Source organism: Chroicocephalus ridibundus, chromosome 3 (assembly GCF_963924245.1).
Source record: "Chroicocephalus ridibundus chromosome 3, bChrRid1.1, whole genome shotgun sequence".
Lineage (NCBI taxonomy): Eukaryota > Metazoa > Chordata > Aves > Charadriiformes > Laridae > Chroicocephalus > Chroicocephalus ridibundus.
Window position 1 is genome coordinate 123,430,200 of NC_086286.1, and position 25,830 is coordinate 123,456,029.

The window sequence follows — 25,830 nt, forward strand, 5'->3', positions numbered from 1 at the left end:
CCTCCTCCCACCCCCTTAAGCTGCTGTGAGAGCTCGGAGTGTTGCTACCACAAGTTGGGCTGAACTTCACTGAACTGGACCTGCCGAAAAAGTTTAAACATCCCAGTAACTTAGGCCAGCTTCTGTACTCAGAAATGAGAGAGAACCAATCCAGGGGGAAGTTCGTGTCTTAGATCAGAGAGGAAAATGCTTTTTCTTTGTTTTTTTCCTTTTCCAAAACCAAATATTTAAGTCACATTTGAGTGTAATTCATCAGATGTTGGGAAAAGTACTTCTGGTGCCTCCGGGGTGGTTCTTTTTGGAGACTGAAGTTCTGTGTATGCAGGACCTTGATGATAAGAACAAAAGAGTGTAATGGTGATCTCTAATAGACTATAAGGTCAACACCAGCTCCCTATATACTGACTACTTCTTTTGATATACACAGATGCAAAGATTAAAAAGAACGTAGATGGAATGTCAGCCAAGAAAAAACCCTTTATTCTGTAGGCGATATTTTTTCAATATTGCAAAACCTACCTTACCAAAGTTAAGAATCCAAATATAGAGGGAATTAACTTCACTGCATCGCTCCAATGTTTCCAGATGAGTGCAAAGATAGCACCGCTAGTAGCGTCTCAACTGTAAATTAGCTGTCTGGGCATCAAAGTGTTCGTAACCATTATTCGGTATAAAAACAAGCCTGCCGGTATGAATGGTTTCTCTGATTACACATTGCTTGGGAATGTTTGGGACACTGCGAAAACACTATTTCTCTTGGGTAATGGTTGAGTTGGTTAAAGGTAAATAGAAAATAAACAGAAACAGTTTTTCATTATTACCTATACGTCTGTAAATATTGTGTTATTCTCATCAGAATGGGAAAAAGCTATCAAGTGGAAAAGATTTCTTCTTAGAGCCAGTAATATCAACAGACTTTTTAGGCTGCTACAAATCTAAGATTATTAGGGTTTTCTCACATCGGGGTTGATTGCTATGGTTACATAAATTGTGTGGGTCCTCAGTCCTAGTAAAATATTGTTGGTTTTAGAGCATTTTAGTGAGCGTTGCTCATACTGCAAATTTAGGCGGTTTTGCTGGGAGGAGAAGGTGTTATTTGCTTTTCTGTCTTTCAGTTCTTTGAGTATTTTTTTGCTACTGTTTTTTTCTGAGGAAGAGGAAGATTCTGGGCTGTTGTAATTTTGACACGCAAATGACCGGGTTTTAACTTAGCTTTTGGAAGGAAACTTTATATGTGTATAATTTATATCTATGATTAAATGTAGACGCACATACATATAAACAGTATTTCCGTGGAGCATTTGATTAGGAGCCAAATGTAAGACTAATGAAACATTCTCCTTCTAAGTGTATTTTAATATTGTGATTATTTCTGATCTTGTGTTTAACATGTTTGTTGCTTAGATAAACTAGGGACCAGGTATTGGTACTCACAACACGGTTATTGTTTATGTAAACTCTGGAGAATTGGGAACGAGGAATGATGCTGAAATCTGACAAAGGTCCCATTGGTAGTAGGTTATTGAAATTGCTGTCGTTCTTTAAAATAATTAAACAAATCCGCGCTGATAATGAATTGTGTTTCTGAGGTTGTGTAGGGATGTGATAATGCAAATCCTTTCTATAAGACAGGATGTAATTTAGATGCGTTGTGGGGGGGGAAGTTATTTTTTCATGTCTTTGAACCTTTGTGTAGCAAATTACTAATCTTTTAAGCTCCATTAGCCTAATACTTAAGTCCTTTCTTAATAAAGAAAAAAACCCCAATTTATTTCTTAGGCTAAGAGGTTAACCAGGCCTATCCTGTGAACAGTTTTAACATCTGAAGCTTTCCTGAAAGAATTAGTCACTTGCATAAAACCATTTTTGAGAGTGTTTTGCACGGGGTTCACAAAACTCAAAAGAAAAATCCATGGAGTTGTCCCACAAATGAAAATTACATAAACATTTCAAACACAGTACTGCTCTATGACATTCCCACTCCTCACCTGTTGCAAGGAAGAGATTTTCTGATGCTATTGTGAAGAGTGAGACAGAAACCTCAGCGCAGAGACCCCGTCCCTGAAGCAGAAAGCTTCCCGACCACCCGCTTCTCTCGCTCCCACCTGCAAAGCTCCGTGGTGCAGGAGCACCTTGGGGCATCAGCCACTCTTTGACCAAGCTTCAATGTGCGCTCCTGAATTCCTCTCTCCTTCCATGCAAGGATTCATATCACAAAAAGCTTTATCTTCTAAAAACGTGAAGACAATAGAGGAAGGTTCCCTATGGCATGAAGTAGAAGGAGGTTTGATGGTGTTCTTCTGTTTCGACTGCTGTAGAAGAGAGGGTTCTGAGATTTAACAGGCAAGGTCCTGGATTAAACAGATGGGTGAGAACATTCACGAACCACCATTAAGGAAAGGGGTTTTTCCTGCTTTATCCGTAGGATAGGATATCCTGCTTTATCCGCAGGATTGAGATGCGTGCCTCTCAATCTAAGGCAGTGCGAACTTAACTTACCTGAAGGTTCATTAATCTGCTATTTCTAGACACGACAGGTAGAGCAGAGAAGCCACTTTTTTTCCTCTCCTTACTCTGTATATTTGCTAAGGGAATAACAATGCCTTTCTCAGTATTAGACTCCAGCCAGGAACCAAAACCTAGTTTTAATCAGGCTCATGGGTCAGCCCTGCAAACACCTTCTACAAAATTACTAAGAATCCCTTTGTCTTCAATGGGCTTTTGCCCTGTGGTAGCCGAGCGAGCAAGCTGTGTGTCCTCACAGCCTCTCCATCCACAGCCCGTAGCGTACAGACCTGATAGAGGAGCACTGAAAGGCATTTTCAGGCTGCACTCCGGCTAAATATAACCAAAATGAGCTCAGATCTATTGAACGGGGGGAAAAATAAAATCTATTGAAGGCTGTTGAATACAAAAACGTTGCATTTGGTTAAGGCAGTGCCTGAGACACACATCACTGGGCGCTGTATGACTATTCAGGAAAATAGTTATTATAAGCTTGTCTTGTAGTTATACTATTCCCTAAGCCTTTATGGCTAGCTACTGTTGGTGCCTGGGCTAACTGGGGATTTGTTCTGTCTCTCCTTACGTATATTCGATCTTTGCTTTTCTCCTTTTGTTCTGGGTTTGGGGTTTCGTTTTCCCTTTTTCCTTCTGACCACAGGATTAGCCGGGACTAGTGCAATTTTTCTCCTCGGGAGTAAAGAAGTCATTTTGCGAGCTTCTGGTCCCTATTGCCCCTGGTAGCTGATTGAATTCAGATAAGATTTTGTGAACATCTGTCACAGGCACTTAAACAAAAAAATCGAGGATCGCTTGATTCACTCAGTAGTCACTATCTAGGTATCACCATCCTCCTTTGAGTACGTTCCAGTCTAAAAGCCAGCACGTCACAAGATTTGATTACATATTACCCAGTTGCTAAGTACAAGTGTTGTCATTTTTCGTTCCCATTTGCAAAGCCACCAGGGACCAAGCCTTCCCACCGACATTCACACTAGAGTTCAGATGTCGTTAGGAAAGCCAAATGGTCTGTTGCCTAAGGTGAAGGTCATTAAGATAATCTAATAGTAAGCAAATTGCTTCCTCTGGAATTAACAGGTATATTAGCGATACCGGCATTTTTGGTTTCAAAGCTGATTCTGATAGAGCTACGCTTAACACCTGACACTTAGACTATCCCTAAAATAGGATCCTATGGCAGATTTTTAAAAGAGATGTCATTTTAGCGCTGAGATTAAGAAGAACGCGTGTACAATACAGAATGCAAAGTATGCATGTTAATGTGATTTTAGTTTTATCAGCTTTCCATATAAACTAATGTGCAAGGAATTAAAGTAAGCAAAGGACATTTCCTCTTAACCGGGGTAGTTGCTTCCCTTTGTACTGCATTTTCCTGAAGCATTTCTTTCTCTTTATGCATTAAACTGAGAAATGATTAGGCGTTGGATCTTATAAACCAAATAAAAGCGGTAATTCATAGAGTGGCGAATAAATACTGAATCATGATACCAGAGCAGTCAAATCACTGGAAAGCAGGCCTGCCGTTCAGAAGGACCTTGTTGATAGACCGGAGAAATGGGCTGATGGGAACCTCATGAAGTACAACAAAAGCAAATGTGGGATGCCGTAACCCCATGCAACAGTTCAGCTTGTGGGCCAACCACATATTGGGCTGCGTTAGCAAGAGGTTAGCCAGCAGGTCAAGGGAAATAATGCTTCCCCGTTATTTGGCACTTGTGAGACCACAGCTGGAATCTGTGTCCGATTTTGTACAAGAAGGACTTTGACATACTGAAGCGAGTCTGGCAGAGGGTCGTCAAGAAGTTTAGGGGCCTGGAGGACCTGACATATCACGGAAGGCTGGGAGACTAGAGCTTGTTCAACCTGAAAAAGAGGAGGCCGAAGGGAAATTTTATTGCTGTCTACAACTGATTAATGCAGGATACGGAGGAGACGGAGCCAGACCTAGCCAGTGCATGGTGACAGGCTGTGAGGTAAAGGACAGCATTTGGACTGATATGTAATGGAGGAAAAAAGTTCTGACCAAAGGTTGAAACTGGTTGGCCAGAGAGCTTGAGGAAGTTTACGGCCTTGGAAATATTCCAAATCTGACCGGTCATGGTCCTGAGCCATTTGGTCTAACGGGACCTCTTTTGAGCAGTGAGTTGAACTAGAGACCTCTGGAAAGGTCCCAAGCTCTTTCTGGTGTAAATTATTCCACAATTCTATGATTCTGTCCTGAAGTTTCCCATTTCGGATATTAAAATGGCAGGTGGGGTAGAAATAGAAGAGCTTTTATAAAACACATAGATGATAGACCATCTCGAATTTCTAAAAACTGTTTAAAAGTCTAGGTAGCGTATAATTGGACTTTCCAGCTTCTGCACTTTCTGTAATCTGTAACTGCTGGTATTTCCTGGAATAGACGTTTTATGTATACAAGGAACAGGGTTTTCTGTCTTTCATTTTGTCTCAGTCGTTGTGGTTTATTTTATCTATAATGTTGCTTGCTGTATTCTTCCGTAAGAATATGATCTGGCTGCTGTGCAAAATTGCACTCAGTGATAGCTTCACACATGTGTCACGGCTATGGAATCAGGAGCAGCAAGATTTAAGCATCTTAAGTGTCTGTTGAAACGGTGAAGTAATATAATTAAGCTTTACATGTTGCAAAATGTGAGATGCATCCTTACCCAATCCACTGAAAAACGGACCCGCATCGTTGCTAACGGAACAGCCTGGGTAATAAGCTGGCATAATTATTAACTCTACACAAGTAGCATATTCCCATTTGTATAGGACACTCGTATGTTTTGCCCCTTTAAATTTGCACTCCTCTTTTCTTCCACGTTGCTCTACCTCTTTGATTAAATTTGAGGATAACTAGAGAGTTATACACCTTCCTTAAATGAATCGGAAATGGTTATTTTAATTTGGGTACTCGGGAAAATCTCTAACAGTTTTTATTTTCAGCTAGCTACCTTGCATAAAGTCCTCATGGAGTCAACGTGCAGAGTTTAATCTTACAAATATTCTTGAGATGAGCATTTGATCAGCATTTAATAATCAAGGGTTCGCCTTTAGCTAACTTTAATGTGGCAAAAATTATGCATTGCTGCTGCTTTGGCTTGACAAAGTCCATCCACAAGTGGACCTGGAGTTTCATGGAAGGCAAGAGCATAATACTGTATATCACTAGAAAAAAATACTGATTTTGCACAGAGAATAGATTTCAGAAATGGATTTCTGTGAATTCAGTACAATCTTTATCAAGTTGGGGGGGGGCACAGATTTTTTGAGCAAAAAATTATTCTTCTCAGTTGAATGTGTGGATTTATGGCTTGAGGTGTAAATATTTTCGCTTTGGTGTGCAGGTAGTGGCAGGCTTCTGGAATTTCTTTGGCATGTTGGTATCTGTGTAACGCACACTAGGGGCTTAAGTTGATTTTCTTTCCGTTTTCTAAAAGAAATTTCATTAAAAGCAATGGCAAGAAAGCAATGTAAATACAGCAGAAATACATTAAGATGCATATATTTTATTCTCAAATAATTCTTAAACATTTTTTCCAGACTCTTCTTTTGAGTGGCATGTGCAAGGAGCAAAGATACGGGCTCCTCAGTAGGAGTGTTAAGTGCTGTTGAAACTTTGCCTCTGGAACTTCGGAAGCAATCATTAAATTTGGTTTTCCATTTGATCAAACGAAAGAAGGACGGGTAGTCTCTGTCAGAGGGCTGGATTTTATTTCCCAAGGCTAACAGCCATTTCCAGGACTTTGTCAGACCTACTAAGAGTTTTTTTTCTACCATTGTCAGATGGTATTATTTAAAATCAGTTCATCCACGTGTGTGGGATTCATATCCTATATCATACAGTGACTCTGACAAGAAGATGCTTTTACTAGGAGTGTTATTCAAAGCGCTGTTGATTTTCTCAGGCTGCAGACATCTGCAGAAAAAGCTTGTAGAACACAGAGCATCTGGTATCGAGTCCTAGCTCCTTACACAGACCATATCAAACAGCTTAGGAACGGAACACATACTCTACATCCGCTTGGAAATAATTTTTTTTAATGTTTATTGTAGATGTATTAGCTGTCAGCTCATATCATCAGCTAATTATTTTATATCTGAAAATTGTAATAGCATCCTCAGATGTACTAAACCCAGGCAGATTTCCAGCTACTAATCGCACCCTTCTCAAAATGGGAGTTAACTCTTGATGTATCCCAAGGCTGGAGATCTGATTTCTTCTTCCAGTGTTTAAAGAAATGTGCCTGCTACCCTTGTTACCCTATATTGTATTTTAAAGAAAGAGAAAAAAAATGCTGCAGAGACATTGGCGTCTTTAAGAAATGCTAGATCTGACTCTAAAAATGGCAGAAAAACTCAGAAATCCTGCGAAAGCCAAGCAACCACCAATGAAGAGTACATTTTCTCCAACAGCCTCTACGATGGCATCAGAATCTACAGCAGCTTCTAACAGTGCAGTCAAGTAATTGATGCCAAACTGTGGTAGTTGGTGTTGCTACACTATAAGCACTTTTAATACTAGATAGACTTTAACCTTCAAAACTGTGCTTCAAAATCCCGATATTAAAGGTATTGTTCCTTGTGTCCCAATTATGTTATATTATGAAGTATAATATTTTTAACTAAGACATTTTTCCATTATTCTGTGAGTAGGGCTGTGTGATTTTTTAATTTGTCTTTTTTTTTCCTAAATCTTTGATTCACCTTGCCACCTCTCCAGCTCCCAAATAACCCCTAACCTTTTCATTTCAGTCAGCCTGAACTTCCAAGAAAATCTAAGTAGAATGAAAGAAATCCTTAGAAACACGAACAGGTTTTGACATTTCCGAAGTTAAATTATTTTCATTTTCAGGTTAAATTTACAAAGCTGTCAGTGCCCAGCAATAAGAGTATCAACCCGGACTACAGCATATATTCAATATCTTGATAACGGATTTTGAACAGGAATTAGAGCCATGGCTTCCTTTTCAGGAGATTTATCCTGGTGGTCGGATTCTGGATATCTCTTGCTAAGCTCTTCCATTCAAAGCTTTCTACCTTTTAAAATCATTTGACCAACTGTGGAATAAAAGTAGAATAAAAAAGGATCATTCTTTCCATATTTAAAAATGTTACCTGTTTTCCTTTTTTGTAAGTGACTGAAAGTTTTGCACGTTGAATTGGACGGTGCTAACATCTTTGGAAGGTATTGGTTTTCATTGCAAGCAGTTTTAGGAATGTGTGCAGGGAATAGTCTCTTGTTAAATTTATTTCTGGAACAGGCTGGATGAATGCATACTATGTTCCAAAGCTATTATGAACGCGGCATAACAATTTGCATATTAGGCACTGCAAACTAAGAAGATTGACAGTCAAAATCCCCAAACTAGCCCTTTTTGTTTATGTCTTACAGTCCGAATACTCTTTATATTGCTTCTAATTGCTGGTTTGAAATAAATGGCTTCTCTCTTATGGTGGGACTCAGAGGAGCTGCGCTGATTTAGGAGAACCGAAAATCTGAGCAGTTAGTTTAATAGTTCATAATTAAATTTAGAAATCAGATTATGTTTAAATGAATTGTTTTCAAGCGGTCTTCAAATGACACATTTCTACAACCTACAATTACAATAAAGAGTGGCGTTGTTGCATTAAATTATTATGGTATTATTATGGCAATTTAGAAGTGTCTCACAATATTTTCTAATTATGCATATCTCTCCAAATGAGATAAAATCAAGCTAAGCTTTGTCTTAAAATAAATGTTTACAAATACTCTTAGCAATTCAGAATATTGTACCTCAAACTTCATAATCATTTATCATTCTGATACACTGATAAATTTGATTTTTGCGGGTATGTGCGGCTAATATTAATTTAGATTTCTACTCAAAAAGGAAAACCCAATATCTGCATACTTAGTGCATCAAAATACTATCAAAACTAAAACGAGCATCCGGTATCCAGCTCGATTTATGAATTAGTGCTACATTATTAAATAAAGCTGAGAATTTCAGAGGTCGTTGACATACAACATTTAGATACTTTCTGAGCGATATAAAGGTCTGTCTTCACTGAATTACGTCTCGTTGCAAACTAAAGGAGTTTTAAAATAATTGCGTAGTATTGAACAGTAGACGAGTGGTGTAGGATTTAGCTGAGATAGTGTTAACATTAGCTCATTATATCAATATTTGTAAGATTCAGATTCTCAAGGGTTGTTTCTTTGGAAAGCTGCACATACTCATTATCAGTTTAAGCCATCAGTATAAGAACTGCCTTTGTCTTGGAAATATAAATAAAGACTTGTCAGTAGAAGATGAAGACTCTCTGCCACTTTACAAGTGAAGGGAACGTGTAACAAAGCTGTGGAAGTCTGAAATTTCAGCTGAACATATTACTTTCATGGCATGTCCTATACTAAAAAACTTAAAAATATTTCACGAAAAATGTTTCTTCTAATGTGTTGTTTTAAATTCTATATTACTTAAGCAAATATTTAAATATTATATTAGCTTTTCTGCATACTTGACGTGAATATAATTCTACCTTCCTGCCAAGTATGTCAAAACCCAAATTCACTTTCATTTGCCAGGGTAAATGTTTATTTTGTTTTCCCACATAATGTGCTCTTTAAAGTGTCACCAGGATACCAAATCTGATTGCTTTTTAATAGAGACACGGTGGGGTGGGTTTTTTTTGCTTTCATTAGGAAACAGGATAAACTATCAGTAAAGCTTATGGTAACGAATCCATATACAGTAGGTGCTCTTTGCTCTCCTTCCCCTCGTCTCAAGATTAAGGAAAAAAAAAAATCCCATCAAAACTATTGTAATGGCACCTCATTTTTTATAAATGCATGAAGGGTCTATAGTAGTCATGAGTGTTGGGGAGGCAGTCGGCATTACAGACTAAGAGACCAGGATACATAGGACCTGTGGACCTGTTTCTTCTGTCGAAGGCAATGTAAGCTATGATGACTCGACAAGGCCCCCCAAAACAACTTTGTTGGGTTTTTTGCCGTCAAATGGCTGAGATTTTTTAAGATACAATTAATTGGAAATTCGCTGCGAAGAAATTGTGGTTTCACCAGTACAGAACATCTAAATTGCAGATGCTAAAAGGTGCCAGCGGACGCTTGCAGACTTTTTCACGAGTCAATGAGTTTCACTTTGACTTTCAGCCTTGAAAGTCTCGAAGTATTCCTCCAATCTCAACCAAAGCAACAAAATCTGGCAAATTTGGTTCACAAAATTGTGAAGTTCATGCTTTTAAATGGCCTATCAGTAAAGTTTCACCTAAAAGTTTCAGTTCTACTTCTTACGCAAAATGAAATGTAACTGGTTTAAGTATTATTGTGAAGGTTTTATGCAATTCAAAAATATATTTTTTGAGATTTTTCTTTTTTTTTCTTTTTTCCAGAGAAGGGAATGGGGATATTTAATAAGAAAACTCCTGTAGTGCTTTTGGATGGTGGTGATTGTTTTGAATTAATGATATCATATGTTTCTTTGGTTTTATGTAAATGTTTAATAATTTTGTGGTATATTTATCAATAGGCATAGTGTAAGGAAATACCTCAATAGATTGTTCCAGATTAGCCAAATTAGCTGATGGTTCAAATTAACTTAATTCCAAATGCTAAATCATTTTGTTAAATCTCGGAATCTCCATGTTTTCCTTTTCCTCTCTAAAATTAGAAAATCAGAAAGAGAAAGTAGAGAAAAAGAGAAGCGTTTGACAGTTAAACAAACTGCCTTTGGGAAAATAATCTTTTTATTATTCTGTTTCTGAGTATATAGTGGAGATAATGCTCACAAAGCTACTATGAAGATAAATTTGCTCATATTTAAGGAAATTAAGAAACAATAAGAATAGCAGCGTAGAAGATTTTGCATAGTTAAATAAATAACAAGCGTCCCACAGTCATTAACGTTTGACTAATGAAGTATTCACGCGGGGCCAAATTCTGTTTTCAGAGTCATGAACGAAGTGCCAATGACAAGAAATACCCCAATGCTTTTGCTTGAAGTCTTTCAATTCAGACAGTGATTTTTAGGGTCTTCGTACCTGGACACATTGTGCAGTTTGGATTTTGCCTTATTCTCCCCCAGCCTGTGCGAGCCGGGCGCAGGCGGCGAGCGCGTGTCGTGGCATCGCCGCGCACAAACTTTGCAATGATTTGGCGTCAGTGCAAACGACCACGGTTTTCTGCAACAGTTGTGAGACGTGAGCCTTAAACCGTGATTATTTCAGCCTTTGTTTGCACTGGTCATGCTCAGATGACAAATTAGTCGCAGAACCCAGGTAGGAGTTTAGAATATTGAAGTCCTGGTTGTCTTCTGGTCAGGAAGCCTGGGCTGTTCCAGAGGCATCAGGCAGCCAAAGTCGGGCTGTGAAGTTGAGAGAGACATCTCTCTTATCAATTACTTTCATCTTAAAGTATACTCTCTCTTTACAAAAACACGTGCAGCTTATATGTAATGCATACCGGTCACTGTTCTTCTGAAGGAAGCATTTCCGTTTTAACTCAATGTGTGACTCACTCATTCCCTGAATTTCATGATGTGATTTTTTTATCTGGAGTTCCACGTCTTGCAATTATCAAATTAGAAAGGCTATTCCAAAAGAATAAAAATCTAACCACAGAATTAATTAAAACTCAGTGGCGTAATTGCCGCAAGTTGAATGTGAAATGTCCATATACCCACTTCTTGTGTTAAGGAAGCAAGAATACATTTTTGAATCCCACTCTGTTCTCTGAATACAGCGGGCAGAAAAAGTTTTCAAACAGAAAAAGTTAATTCAAGTAACTGTGCACTCTCCAGTCACGTGCCAAGGAGAGCACATCTATGTACACGTGGTACCACGTATTTTAATTTTATTTAATTTTAATTAATTAATTTTAATGCTTTCCTTTGGGGGTTGGACTAGATGACATTTAAAGGTCCCGTCCAACCCAACACATTCTGTGATTCTATAACACGTTCTATGATTCTTATGTATAAGGATATTCATGAATATACATATTACATTAGTGTAAGAGGTATATTCATGAATATACATATATATTATGTACATGTATGTAATATGTATACATGTATATAATATATATGCATATTCATGTAGGTATATGTACATATAGGTACATATATGTGTGTACGTGTATATATACACATATCTATGCATATATATATAAGTGTGGGAGACATGTTGTGCCTGCACCACTCCAAACCAGCCTCCATCCGTAACCATAAACAACTTCGGCGCGAAAAACACGAGTTTCTGGCCACAAGACCAAACAGCGCATCGGCCTAGGGTGGGGAGGGTTTCAGGGGGGTGGAAGGAGTGCGGTTCCAGGGACTCAGGTTATTTGTCAGGCAACTCTTTAGTTACTCAGTGCTAACTTACCTCTCCTGGATGCAAGTGGCTGTATGTAAATCGGGTTCAAAACCAAGCTGTCCGCAAGTAATGGGTGAAGATACGATGAGGGTGAGACGTACTAGAGAATTTTTTTGAGATGACATGTAATATAATAACTACAGGAACTTTGCATAGAATCCAATATAAATATTAAGTAACTAAACGTTTCTAAGCTGTCTTTTTATTTATCTACCTATCCATATCTGTAGTCACAAAGCTAAAAGAAATATTTTTAACATTTCTCATGGCTTACAATATTTTCCTGTTGCGTACAAATAAGCCTCTATAATTCTTGTATTTTCATTAAATAGAGCGTGGTGGCTGATTGTGACTGCAAATAAGAGGAAAAATTTAAAACCCATTATGCAAAAGGGGCTGCTTTGCCATTTATATCTTCCAAAGAACGCAGCGATGCCTGTTTTGGTGATTGCAAGCTTTACTTGGGAGATGCTAAAGCCGTTTGTATGAACCTCATCCATGAATTGATACGGAGTCAGGATAAATGTTCAGAAGAATGCCATCCAGAAGACATAAAGGTATCCTAATATTAACCTGGTATGTAAAGTTCTTTATGTACAGCCAGATGGAAACCACAGAAAGGTGTTAGAGTATCCTCAACCAGAAAAGCGAGGGAAGGTCACTTGTCTTAATATATTAATAAATTCCACATAACTTTTTAAGTTTAGTAGTGTAATTTATCCAAAATTATGTTTCTTGGAAAGTGGTGGTAGAAGATAGCCATAAATTTAACACGTAGTTTTACAAAATTCGTCATGACACTTACTGTAGCAGAAAAAAATAGTTTCCTGTAGAAATCAAAGTTATCCCATGGAATGGAAATGTTTCGTTTGCAGGTTCCGGCTCTTCATTTCAGACTCGCAGTAATAAATTTAGAGAAGGAATTTGGATACGATATGGCGCTGCTTCAAATAAATACAGTATGTGTAGATTTTGCATATGTTGAAGGGCAAAGTATTACAGGGGCAGTGAGTCCCTATCAGGAGGTCAGTTTTATTTATTCCTTAAGCAATGAGATCATGACTGCTGGGAATTAGTCCATTCATTTTGTTATTGTCTGCGCAATTTCATTTGCTTGGCTTTCTTCAAAATTCCCTTGAAATTTTTACATAATCTTAAATAGGCTTGCCAGCTCCCTTCCCCCCACTTATCTGCACATACTTTGTTAGATTACATTTTCCAAGCTTTGAGGAAGATGAATGGAATTAACACACACCCGGGGTACAAAGCCGCCTTTGTATATACTTGCGTTGCTTTGAGATCAGAGCAGGAACCAAATTTACTGAGTCATTCTTTAGTCCCGGCTGTTGCTTAGCCCTGAAACAGAAGTTGCGCTATCGGTGGTGGTGTCCTTCACTCATCAGAGCAGGGTTCATCTTCCCTTTCTGAGGATGTCTGTACTGTGGACATCTAGACAGAAGCAATGTCCCTACGGCTCCGTTGCTGATGTCCACAGTTGATGAACTTCAGATGAATTCATAGATGGGATTCATCTGGCTTATAAAAACATCTAGTTTAAATGGATGTTTAGTTGCTCTCTAAAAGTGCCTAATACCTTGTTTCACTCTAAAGGGACTATAGGTGGCTAGTTAGGATACTGTAGATGTCTAACTTGTTCAAGTGAATCCCATCTTTTGTGCCTGGATGGAAAATCATCAATTTTCTATAATGAAAAATTCTAATTAAAAACCCCAGAACACATCTATTTAAATTAATATTTGTCATCATCCACAGCTTCCTTTCATGTAATTTACACTTGTAGACCCTTAACATGTCTGTAAAAGTTAAGGTTCTTAAGGTCTTAAACTCTGTTTATTGGGGTAGAAAAAAAAAGCAAACTATTTTTACTATTTATAACTGTGAATATACATTAAAATTGGGATCACCTTGGTCTGCCAGAAGGAGACCTCATGTTTTCTACTAATATTGGGAACTTTGTACTAAACACATGAGCACTCAAAACCGCTATTACATCAAAGGCCTCGAGTTTGCTGTGCAGACTTGTTCAGATTAATGGTTACTGCAGAATGTATGGTATGTTCTATAAGAGGTGGGCAAAAATGATAAAAATTCCCTGTATGTCTGTACTTTATAGCCAAATCAAGGATTACATTACAAAAGCTATTGATCTTTCCCCAAGTGACATTTTTATTTTCTTTATAAAAGTCTGAGTAAGCTCAATCTTTGAAAATGCTTACTCTTAAAACCCTTTTTTTTCTTTGCTTACCAATTCAAGCGATTCTCAGAAGAGCAAATACATTTTTTCCTTTATGTAACACAAATCTTCAGATAGTGATAATCCTCAGATAATTTCAAGATACAGAAGACTAAAAATGTGCCTTCAGCATGTTTTGTAAGCTCTTCAATACCGAGCTACCTCCTGCTTTATTTCTCACATGATTATTTTTTTTAAAATTTCTTTGAATCTGGGGAATTTTTGACCTACCGCCTGAGAACTGAGAGGTACAGCGTACAATTCCCTGTCCTTCTCTGGCCTAAACAATAATAATAAATAAATAAATAAAAATATGATTTCTTTAGCCTACTGTGTTACTAATATCAGCCATTGTAGGGCAACTTTTTTTTTCCCTAGCTTAGTCACCTAGCTCCTTCGAAGCCGTGATGGGTACTCAGCGAAGAGGTCTTTAGCAAAGGAAACCAGGAAATCACGCCACGATATGAATATGCAAACAGGCTGGGGCGCCAGCATCGTCATCGTTAACCTTGTTGCCAAACACAGGGGTGTCCAGCCATGCTGCGTACGTTTTTCAAATGTTCCAGCCTAGAAGCTACTCGGCACATTTCCTTCAAACACGAAATGGTCGGTCAGCAAGTTAACATTTGGCCTCTTGCCTTCGCCCCCGCACAAAGAGCTTTATATGTCAAGTGCGAAAGCTTTAAAATGGAATCAAAATAAGATTATTTTTCATCCTGCATGGTAGGTGACAACGTGCAACTCTTCACCTTTTCTTTCTTTTCCCTTTTTAGTCTTCCTTTTTAGTTCTTCATGCTGAAAGAAAGATATAATGCAACACATTTTTGGAAGACTAAGTGTACATTTACTGTGCCAGGTCCTATCTACTGCATCCTTCAGCATGTTCCAAGGAAAGCATGCAAAGTATTTTAACTGTGCTGTACGCCACATAACTCAGCTTCTTAACTGCTTAGACTGACTCGTACTACTATAGAAGGTGTAAAAACTATAGATTTTTCATTCTTTTGATAAACCAGTGGGGCAGCGTCACTGATGTCTTTTATTGTGTCTGGTTCCAAGCTGAGATAGCTTCAAGGTGGTGTGTCGTTAGGGGTCTCAGTGTTTCTTCATGTAGGAAAGATTTGCAGCAAACTTGCTTTCATACGGATGGAAGAGGACTTCGGTCCTGCTGGAGTGACTTGCTACTCCTTCACCAGAACAGAACTTGGAAAATTTCACTTCTATGAAACTGAAGTTGTTTCTTAGTTAAAGCGTCCTGTCTCATTTCTTGCTTTCAAGAAAAAAAAATAGTTCAAAAATAAAGACTGTGAAGAAGAGTAAGTGGGTGTTCTGTAGACTTAGAAGAAAGCATTATGTACAGGTTGTAGCATTTTCACAAACTTTCTGTGACTTCCCCAAGACTGAATGCCGTTTTCTTTAAACTCTTTTGGCCTGGAGTAACACCGTGTTCACGTTAATGTGCTCTCTCTTTCTTCTCCCTTTTTATCCCATGCTATTGATTCATATTGAGTTTATAAAATATACCTGAGAAACATAGAGATAAGGGAACATTAAATTTTTCCGAGGCGGGGATGGCGTACAAGAAAATAATTACTTTTTATAATCTTGAGAAGTGAAGAGGAAAGATGATCTGCTGTTGTCTTCTGCTTTACCGTTTCCTTGAAGATGATATGCCTATGCTATCCTTCTGGGGGTTTTATCCTGCATTTGCTGGTTATTTATAGACTATTCTAAAACTGGTATGACTGATGGAACAGCTATCCTTATCCCTTGAACTGTGAGTTTCCATGCCATGACGTGGGGTTTTTTTTGTTAAAGTGTATTGGGATGAAAATGTACTCCAGCTATCTGTCATAAAAGCTATTTTATTTGGTAGTGTTTTAGAGCATCTCCCTAGAATCCACCTTTAAGAAAGACTTATTTTAGAGAGGAGAATTGAAAGGGGAAAGCAATTTTATTTCACAGTTATGTAGGTAATTTTACTACATAAAAATATTAATACAGAGAAATAGTAGGTGTAAGTATTCATTTAGTATATAAGAACAGAATTAAGTTCAGTGTTTAGACAACTACTGTACACAACTTGTAGAGAGAAATTAAGTCCCCATTGGAAAACTCCCTCAGCAACACTTTTCTTTTAATAACCCTTTGATTAGTATTTTTTTGTTTCACTTATTATAAAGAAACTTGCAATGTTTTGATAGTGAACATACTGTGAGGTGTATTGACTGCCTTTGACTGCATGCATTTTCAAAGTTTTATCATCTATTTGCTGGGAGTAGCCATTGCTAAATCATTTAATTTAACGTAACTGCTCTTGGGAATAATCTGTTTTTGTAGTTTCCATATTACATTATGGGATGCCTGTAAAAGTTAATGTTAAGGTATCCGTGTCAAATTTCTAGATGTCTTTTTTTGTCGTTCCAGGTAAGCATTCAAGCATAACTCCTCATGTTAGCATTTCACGTCATTTTGCTTGTTGTTGCGAAGGGTTTTTTGTTTTTATTGTCGTTACCTTCCTTGTTGTTACAAAGGGTTTTAAATCCCTGGGACTGCTGGGTGTGAAGGTTAATAGCCAACGGCTTGACATTTTGGTTGGCAACAGGTAAAAACTGAGTATCCCAGGGGTTGATACTGTGGCCCATATTGTTCGATATCTTCATCAACAACGTGGACAAAAATGTGGGCAGAGATACAAAATGCACATTCTGCAAATCTGTTGATGATAGTCAATTAAGAGTGGCTGGCATGCTGGTTGATGCCGTTTCAGTCCAGACAGGTTGTGGAAGCTTGAGCTGAAAGAGAAACTTCACTGAGTTTCTGCGTCTGGGACGGGGTAAGGCCATGCATCAGTACAGGCTGGATACCAACTGTGGGTAGCAGCCCTTCTTAGGAGGAACCTGGGTGTCAATAATGAACATCATGTTGAACAGGAGTCAACAGTTTGATCTAATTATATTAAAGCAAAACTCACAGTTTTGCAGAAATGTGTCTGGCAGACTGAAGCCCTTCTACTTGGTGCTGTTGAGCCAAATCTGGAACACTTCATCCAGTTTTGGGTCTTTCAGTTCCACAGAATTGCTGAGAAACTGGAAAGGGTTAGCTGAAAGCTACTGAGATCTGGGGGCCCTGGAGCACATGGCCTATCGGAAGAGGCTGAGAGCCTCTTAGTTTTGCTAGTCTGCAGAAGAGGAGGCTAAGAATAGAAAGCAGCCTACAACTGCTGAAGGACAGTTACAATGATGATAGAACCAAAATTTTCTTAGTAGTACTGGGCAGAATAAAGAAGGTCAGGAACCACAAATTGTTGCTTGGTGGTTTCAAGGACGTTGGAAACCTTTTTGACTAGTACAACACTGGAGCAGGTTACCCAGAGGAGACAAAATCTCTGTCCTTGGAGGTTTTCAAGACTTGCTAGAGAAAGCCATAGCTGACTTCATCTGGTGTTGGCAATAGTCTTCTTTCAAGCTGGAGGTTGGGCTACAGGCCTCTAGGAGGGAGGGTTGTTGGAGAAGGATGTCAAACAACGGTTCTTCTAGCCTGCACATTTCTGTGTAAAATGTCAAGAAAATTTTGTCATATAGAACCTCAATCTGCTTGATTGCCCACTAAAGTTAAATTATTTCAGTAGTACCTTGCAGTACCCAACCAGTAACTTCTGACTGGCAAACAAAGACGCCAGTGATTACAGAATTGAAATTATATTGCATAAAAAGTTAGCATTTTAAATTATTTGAAGAAGTTACCTCTTAATATGTGAAAAAATTAAAGCCAAACTAGATGCCTTTCTAAAACATATAATAAAATTACACAAGAAATTCTCGGTCTGCCATTGCTAGGATGTATTACGTGAGAAGTGTCCTGTGCTATGCAGAAGTTCAGATTAGATGATCCTGGTGGTGCCTTCTGCCTTCAAAAGTATGACTGAATTAATTCAGAGGCAAAGCAGATCTCAGTTATGGTTATGCTAGATCAGGGTTGAAGTTACCGCATGTATTGTGAAAATTATTTTTAAAGGATACAAAATCAATCTAGATTTACTTAATGTTGTGACGGAATAGATTAACTGAAAATTTTTACTTATCTGAAACGGCAACTCCACAAAATGTAGTCAAGATGCCAGAAGCGTACATAGGAGGACAGAAAAATGTCTAAGCAGAACAGTGTCTATCCTGGTGGATAAAAGTCAAAATACAGTAGAAATGATTGATTGGGTAGAGAAGAAAACAAAGAAGAAATATCCAGGTGTGTTCCTGGACAGTTAGTGGTTTACTTTGGAACTAAATTGAACATCTTGACTGTCAACAAGATCTCGTAAGTGATGGCTTGGAGTGTCATAGAAGAGTAACCTAAAAGACAGAGAATGGAGGAGGAAACTGTGCATCTGAAATATTGAGATTCTTTTTTTTTCTGATTTGAGAAACTGCTAAGGTCAAACGCTGGTTGTATAGACTGTCTCCAAATGCGCTTATCAACGACCCTTTTGTTTTCCATTAAATTAGATTAAAGAACTCTGCAATTTCAATTCCGTCAGATGTAAAAGTGCTGGGGGAGTCAGAGCAAAATTGCTGTCATCTGTGTGGTTTTTAACGTGTTGGGCTTTTTTTCCTTAGTGCGAACACACCCGTACTTTACCTTCTTTGTGCGTGGTTTCTTGAGCTGTGTGGCCTTTACACTGCAGAAGTAAAGTTTTGGTGCCATCAGCCACTCCTGATACCACTTTGTATCTTTAGTTATGGTTCTGTCCTTACCAGACGTAATGATTTATTCATTGAGTTCTTGTTTGGAAGATAGTTATATTCCTTTCCTTGATGCTTAAGACAATCTGCTTTCCTTCTTTGAGAGACGTGAGTAAGCTGTCTGCTTCTGAAGAGGATAATCGTTCTCTTTAATCTAAGTACCACTTCCTGGTTCTGATACGTGAAGGATTTAATCTCTTCTAGAGACCAGATCTTTACCATGTGAAAATCACCTCTGCTCTCTTGAAGTAAACAACACTCAAACACTTTCTCAAACCTAACCATGAACTTCAGAGCCGCCATTTTGTCTTGAATGAGCTCTGATTCCATCTAATTTCCTTTCTTTTCCTTAGGTGTTCAGAAGTATAAAAAATCAAGCACAGATTAACAGTGAAAAAAAAGAAAAAAAGACAGACACATTTACCACTTAGTTATTACTGTGTATTGAGCGTGGGAAGGTACACATCAATGCTCCGCTCTGGTACATCCTGAATGTAATGGAAATTATATATTTCCCTACTGCTAATGCTCCCATTTTAAAACACACAAGTTCAGTTCTGCTCAGTGCAGAACACGTTGGCCTCGGTTCAGGAGAATTTTTACTTGTTTGATCATCTGTAAACATGTTTAAATGTGCACCTCAGTCAGGGCAAGAGTGCTCAGCACCTTTCGTGGTCATCCCTCGTCACTGTCACAGAATCACAGAATGGTGGGGGTTGGAAGGCACCTCTGGAGATCATCCCGTCCAACCCTCTGCCAGAGCAGGGTCACCCAGAGCAGGTGGCACAGGAACGCGTCCAGGCGGGTTTGGAACGTCTCCAGAGACAGAGACTCCACCACCTCTCCGGGCAGCCTGTGCCAGGGCTCTGCCACCCTCAAAGGAAAGAAGTTCCTCCTCATGTTTAGGTGGAACTTCCTATGCTCAATTTTGTGCCCGTTACCCCTTGTCCTGTGTCCGTTACCCCTTTTCATAGGTGTGCAAGCAGATTTTCAAAATAAGAGTTGACAAGCTCCTCTGGGAAATTTAACTCACGAGACTAATAACCAACCTGTGGTTTATATTTCTGCATCTTGACTTCTTCAATGCATGTTTGATTTGGGAGGGTTGGTTCAAGGTTATGGCAGGGGCGCTTTGGTGCTATAATTTCCATTGTGGAATGCAGTTCTTGTTGGAATAAGGTACATCATGTGCTTCTACTCTTTTGTCAGAGAGCAGAAAGACAAACACGAATGATGGACTCGGTCCAGTACGCAGAATTTTGTGAAAGTCGGCAGCTGAGTTTTTGTAAGTATTATAATGGCTGCACTGTATTAAGATGTTCGATTATTATTTCATGTAATAGAGAACACAGCAGAACCTCATGTTTTTTGAAAGCACTTTTGTTTCATCCGCAATAATAAAACTTTAAATTCTTTGCATAACTCCTGGGAACAGTTAATTTAGCATAGTTTCAGGCTGTCAGGCGGAGTATTTTATTTGAATGTTTTCAAGCTTTCTGTACGCTGAAATACAGTGCTGGCGGGGACGACTGCAAAGATAGAACTCGTAAAGAGTTAATGGATTAAAAGAACCGTACTTGCCTGAAGTCTCTCGTGGTGGAGTTATAGTCAGCGTATTAGTAAAGTTTCATGGTTGCAGGTTTTTCGGAATGCATCTAAAATTAGAGAAGAGCAGCAAGTTTTGCTTTTATTTCCCTATCCGCAGAGACACAAAGAACTTACTAAAGAGTCTTTTCTATTTTAAGCTGTAAGCTCCTGCTGTGGAATTTATTCGACATTAGCCAAATTCATCAGTATACGCCATTCCAACACTAATAACATGATGACAGAATTAGGGCTTTACTAGCACTGAAAACCAACTTACTAGAAGTACTTGTGGGCCACAACTATAATGAGCTGTAAATTAATGGGCTTGATGGTGTAGCAAAACATCATTACAGAAGCGGTTAAGTGATGACTAAGGTTTTAGGTCAAATGTCAGAGAAAGTGAGGTGAAGGAGCCAGTAAAAATCATGACAAAACAGCACATGATCCTACAACACAGACTCGAACACAATGGTGTCTTTAAGCAGGAGACCTTATCTTGGTCTTCCTTTTAAATTCAAAGAAAGAGTGACTCATTTATGGCAAATAAATGACACGTTTGAAATACTGTTCTGTGTCAGCAAATGTCAGCAAACGTAGGAAAACATGTTTTGTAAGCATTTCTTTTCTTAATTCAATATGTTTTGTAAGCCTAGTTATAATTTGGCATCACACATCTGTGAGCCATTAGATAAACGATGCTTCAGATTAGGGTGACTTTAGGAAATGAGAGGTTTGTGATAAAGTCATTTTTAAAACCCCAAAATTGTCATCTGGAGACAGAACAAATAGAAATCTTAAATTTGTGAAATAAAATTGAATGTTGCTGACCAGGGGATTGCGATCTATAAAAATACCTCAGTGGTATTTTCACAGTGTTTTTAAATGACCGTGTCTATACAGCTCTTTTTCACTGACGTTTAGTGTCATTGAAGAATAATAAGAGAATTTTAGTCTTAGAAAATAGTAGCAGGAGAGAGTCACGCACAAATTAAATTGCATAATATGAACTTAGCTAGATAGAACATACTAAAGGCCACGCACAACATTTGTTCAAAAATAAGACAAAGGCTATTTTTTTTACTTATTTTAGTGTGATAAAATTTGAATGTACTGCTATGTTTAAAGTAGCAAACCCTTTTTACTGTAATATAAACCCGTGAAGACTGTCACAAGAGACTGAACCTGGAAGGGACTCCAAGAAGCCTGTTCTAACAATATATATTCACACTTACAGCTCCACATATTTCTGTGCGGTTTTAAATACAGGCGACAAAGAGGGCCTATCAAAGGATAAAGCACTACAGGATTACAAATGTAAATTCTGGGGAACATTTTGTGGCCCTGCTGTCACCTTCACACTTTTTCTCTTGCCTTTTTTTTTTTTTTTTTGTCTTGAGCAATCCTGTGTAGCTTTTTCCCTCTCTCCTCAATAATAACCATTATTTACACCTGTTTTCTGTTTAATACCTGACTTCTCTTTAGCTTTTTAACCCTCGTTGAAGAATCTCTGTCAAAGAGCTGATTCCAGTCATTCTCCCACCTTGTATTTATTTCGTTTTGGTTGTCCTGTCCTCACAAACATCCCTCGTTAAGACCTCTCTATAACTAGCTCCTTTCTGCCCCAGTCTCCACAGCTTTCTGTGATCAGCTTGTCCACCACGTACCTCAGTAAGGTCATCCTTTTTTTCCTCCATTTACTCTCTCGGCAAATATTATGTTTCTTCGTCCCATATTTTTCCCTGTACTTTCTCCTAAGTGATCTCATCCATCAGCAGCGTGAAGTTCTCCTGTGGATGTTGATCACTTGCAGATCTACATCTATCCTTGTTTCTTCCTATCCAAAGCGCATTTTAAAAACGCTCATCTACAAATCATTTTGGCCGACTTGTCGGCACCTAATCCCTGCACGGTTAACAAAAGGACTTCCTCGTTCTTCTGTCCTTCTTCATTTGTCTTCGCTATTGTTGATACAATTATTTCATTTTATCTGGACTCAGATTTGTGTTGATTTCCTCTAGTGCTTTCTCTCATTCATCAATGACGCGATGCAATCGTATAATTTCTTTTACAATACTATGTTCAAGATCAGGTTTGTCCCATCTGGGGTCCTCTGAGGTAGACCCTTCCTTTCTGAAATGTCCCATATGATTGATGAACTGTGTGTTTTTCTCTTTACTCCACGCTGCTCATGGGTTTCCAAAATGTTACGTATGAAATAACAGTCTTTTCCCCACTAATTTCTTTTGATAATTCCTTCTTTGGCCAATCAAACCACATTCACATCTGCAGTATTTTTTATGACCAGAAAAAAAAATAAAATTGCATTATTTTGGCCTACCTGATATTAACTTTTTCTTTTTCCCTTATAATTTGAACTGACAGCAAAGAAAGCATCCAAGTTTCGTGACTGGTTGGACTGTAGCAGTATGGAAATAAAACCAAATGCAGTGGCAATGGAGATTTTGGCGTATTTAGCCTATGAGACTGTGGCACAGGTAAGGGAGAATACTGGTTGAAGTCTAGTTAAACAAAATGAATTAATTAAACTGGGATGTACATCAGCCTCAGGTGACTTCTTGTAAGCCCCTTTGGAACCACACAGCTAACTGGATTCCTGCCTGTCTTTCAATTTACGGTGTGACAGATGCTGACTATACCGTATTCATCCATCTGATACACGAGCAGAAATGGTTTATACTGGTTACAGGGGAGAGTGGAGTCCAGCACGAACTTTATTCAAGTCCAAACTGAAACCACATAGTTTGCTATGTGACCTTTGGCAGTGCGCTGAGGCTCATTCAACCCCGTTGCACAATTGGATTAAAAAGCAGGATTTCCTGGAAAACAGAATGTTACCTTAGTGCCAAGCCGAGCCCTCTCGGGTAGATAGATTACTCCATATATCTACAGAAGTGGAAAAGAGAGGTTCCGCAGGCTGAAATATCTCTGAATAATTTTGTTTTCAACTGAGAAATACTGAGAATAATTTGTCTCAACCCACAACTCCTCTCTCTCTTCATTGTCACGATGGTATTTGTCATAAGTACCATGTCAGTAAACCTACCTGTTTATCTCCTGGTTTTGCCCCTCCAGTTGGTGGACTTGGCCCTTTTGGTGAAGCAGGACATGGCTCCCAAAGCTGGTGACCCATTCAGTCATGCCATATCTGCCACCTTCATACAGTATCACAACTCTACTGAGGTAAATCTTTCTTTTTTCACACATTAATGCACTTTATGTTTGACTTTTACATGTAGTTGGTAGTTTGTTGCTTTCAAAGTAGATGTTATTGAATCTGGTATTGATACAGACTTCTGTTATGGAATTTATTGACGTTGAAGTTATGGGCTTAGATGGAAAGACGTTAAATTATAGCTCCAAATGTTCAATTCTTAGCAGCGTGTTTAAATGTAAATCTTGTTTTCTTGGGTGGAAATTCCTTCTCTCTGTTGAAGGCTCTCTTTATTGACGATTTGAAGGTTAAAGTTGTCAACAGTGGCAAATGCAATAAGTGCTGTATTGCATGCATTCCTATGATACAGGTATTATAGTAACCTCTAGAATAAGCAAACTGAATTCCGTATTACATGTCTTCCAGCAGTAAATCTAAGAAGGCAATAATTAATTTTTTTTTTTTTATTTGATTATATAATGGCTGTTTGACGTTTTGCTTTTGTAGCCACATCTCTTAGGGCAATCTACAGGCGTGAAGACCAGTCTTGACTCTCCTGAAAACACACCACCTCCTACACCAACACCCCCCGCGTCCGCAGGGCAGCAACATCTGGGGAAAACACCATCAGGAGCCCTGGGGAATGGTGGCATTGGACAGGACTCTACCAAATCCAAACAAAGGAAAAGAAAAAAGGTATTTTGTGCACAATCTTGGGGGGGGGAGGGGGGAAGAAAAGAAAAAGAAACCAAAACATCTACAGGAAAAAACGTGTCTCACTTTAAAGATTAAATTCAAATTATATCACATCTTAACCACCAATGTTATTCTAGGGCCAAAAGTGTGGTTGGGTGTTCTTTCTGTCAGAACTAGGCTAGAGCTTCTCAGTAATGCCTGCAAACTGAATTTTGTTGAGGCAACAACAAAAGATGAGCTGTTCCTCTACAGCCACAGCGATAGACACCATCCCGAATAATCACCCCCTTCTCTGGCAGTAGCAGCCAGCGTAGGCATTGAGGGTCAAAGCATAAGCAAAATAGGCAAAGAGGTGGTTGTGATTTTCCTGCAGCCAGCAGCAGTAGACATCTGCCTTCTTTGCCTAGGACAACTTTGCCTGACCTGCTTTATTTTTTATGCCAGTTGGTTGCATTCAATCTAAATATTTGTTTACTTTGCATGAAATATGGGCGTCTGATATTCAGAGTGTGAAATGTAAATATTACCATTCCTGTCTTCTGTTGTAGGTCCTTGGTATTCTATCTGAGAGGGATATATGTGCCTTAAAACCACAGGGGAAATAGATTTGATTAAATAAACTGGATGGGAAGCACTGTGTTAGTCACTTAGGGCTTTTTTTGAAAGAATGTGGTGGCAGCACTCATTTTGCTGCAAATCAGTGGAGTGACTTGTGATTTTCTCATGTGTGTTATTATTCTCCTAAAACAAAACCTCATTTTTCACAGAGTTAAACCAGTGATTTTTCCAATGACAGAGAGAAAAAGATTTATTTTCTCCTTCTAGTGTCATCGGTGCTGTAGAGACCTATTATGTTCAACTTTCTCTCTGCCCGTATTATACTCCATTTAGAAAGCCTTTAGTGAAACCTAAAATATTCTCTGAAGGCTTTTGCTTTTCCTCTTCCTTTTTTATGTTACGTTTGATTATGTTTTGTTTCTGTGGTTGATTTCCATTATCATTCCTTGGAACAAGAATTTAGCTGGAGACGCAGTTTTTGATACATTACCTTTCACTAGTGTTGTGAGTTGATTTTAAATTCTTCGTGTTTGACTTAATGCCTTTTGAAATAATTATATTCTAAAAAGCGCACCGTTTTAATGAAATGTTCCCGTGACTTCTCCAGTTTGGTGAGGTATATACTGGATATAACTGAGGCATTGAGACAAACGAGTTAACCTGGTGAAGAATGTTATTCTTAGTCCACGAAGGCCCAGTCCAGCTGAAAATATTTGAGTTTCACATTCCCTTTATGAATGTCAATCAGCAAGGGCAGAATCTGCCATCGTATTATGAATAATTCTATGTGTACACACACAGGCTCCGGTCGACTCAGCACTCTTGAAAATAAAACATTTTGTGAATAATATCCCAAGTTTGACAGCATTAGTGTATAGTGTAAATGTATGGGGAGACCATGTACCTTAAATTTC

General features: G+C 38.5%; 1 protein-coding gene across 1 annotated transcript in view; it reads left to right on the top strand.

The window, feature by feature from the left end:
• SUPT3H (SPT3 homolog, SAGA and STAGA complex component) overlaps positions 1-25,830 on the top strand; it is a 293,285-nt gene that overhangs the window by 210,597 nt on the left and 56,858 nt on the right. Inside the window, exons 7-10 of the mRNA XM_063330642.1 lie at positions 20,113-20,188; positions 22,873-22,985; positions 23,584-23,691; positions 24,170-24,358. Of these exons, the coding sequence (XP_063186712.1) occupies positions 20,113-20,188; positions 22,873-22,985; positions 23,584-23,691; positions 24,170-24,358 (486 nt within the window). The remainder of the gene's footprint in view (positions 1-20,112; positions 20,189-22,872; positions 22,986-23,583; positions 23,692-24,169; positions 24,359-25,830) is intronic.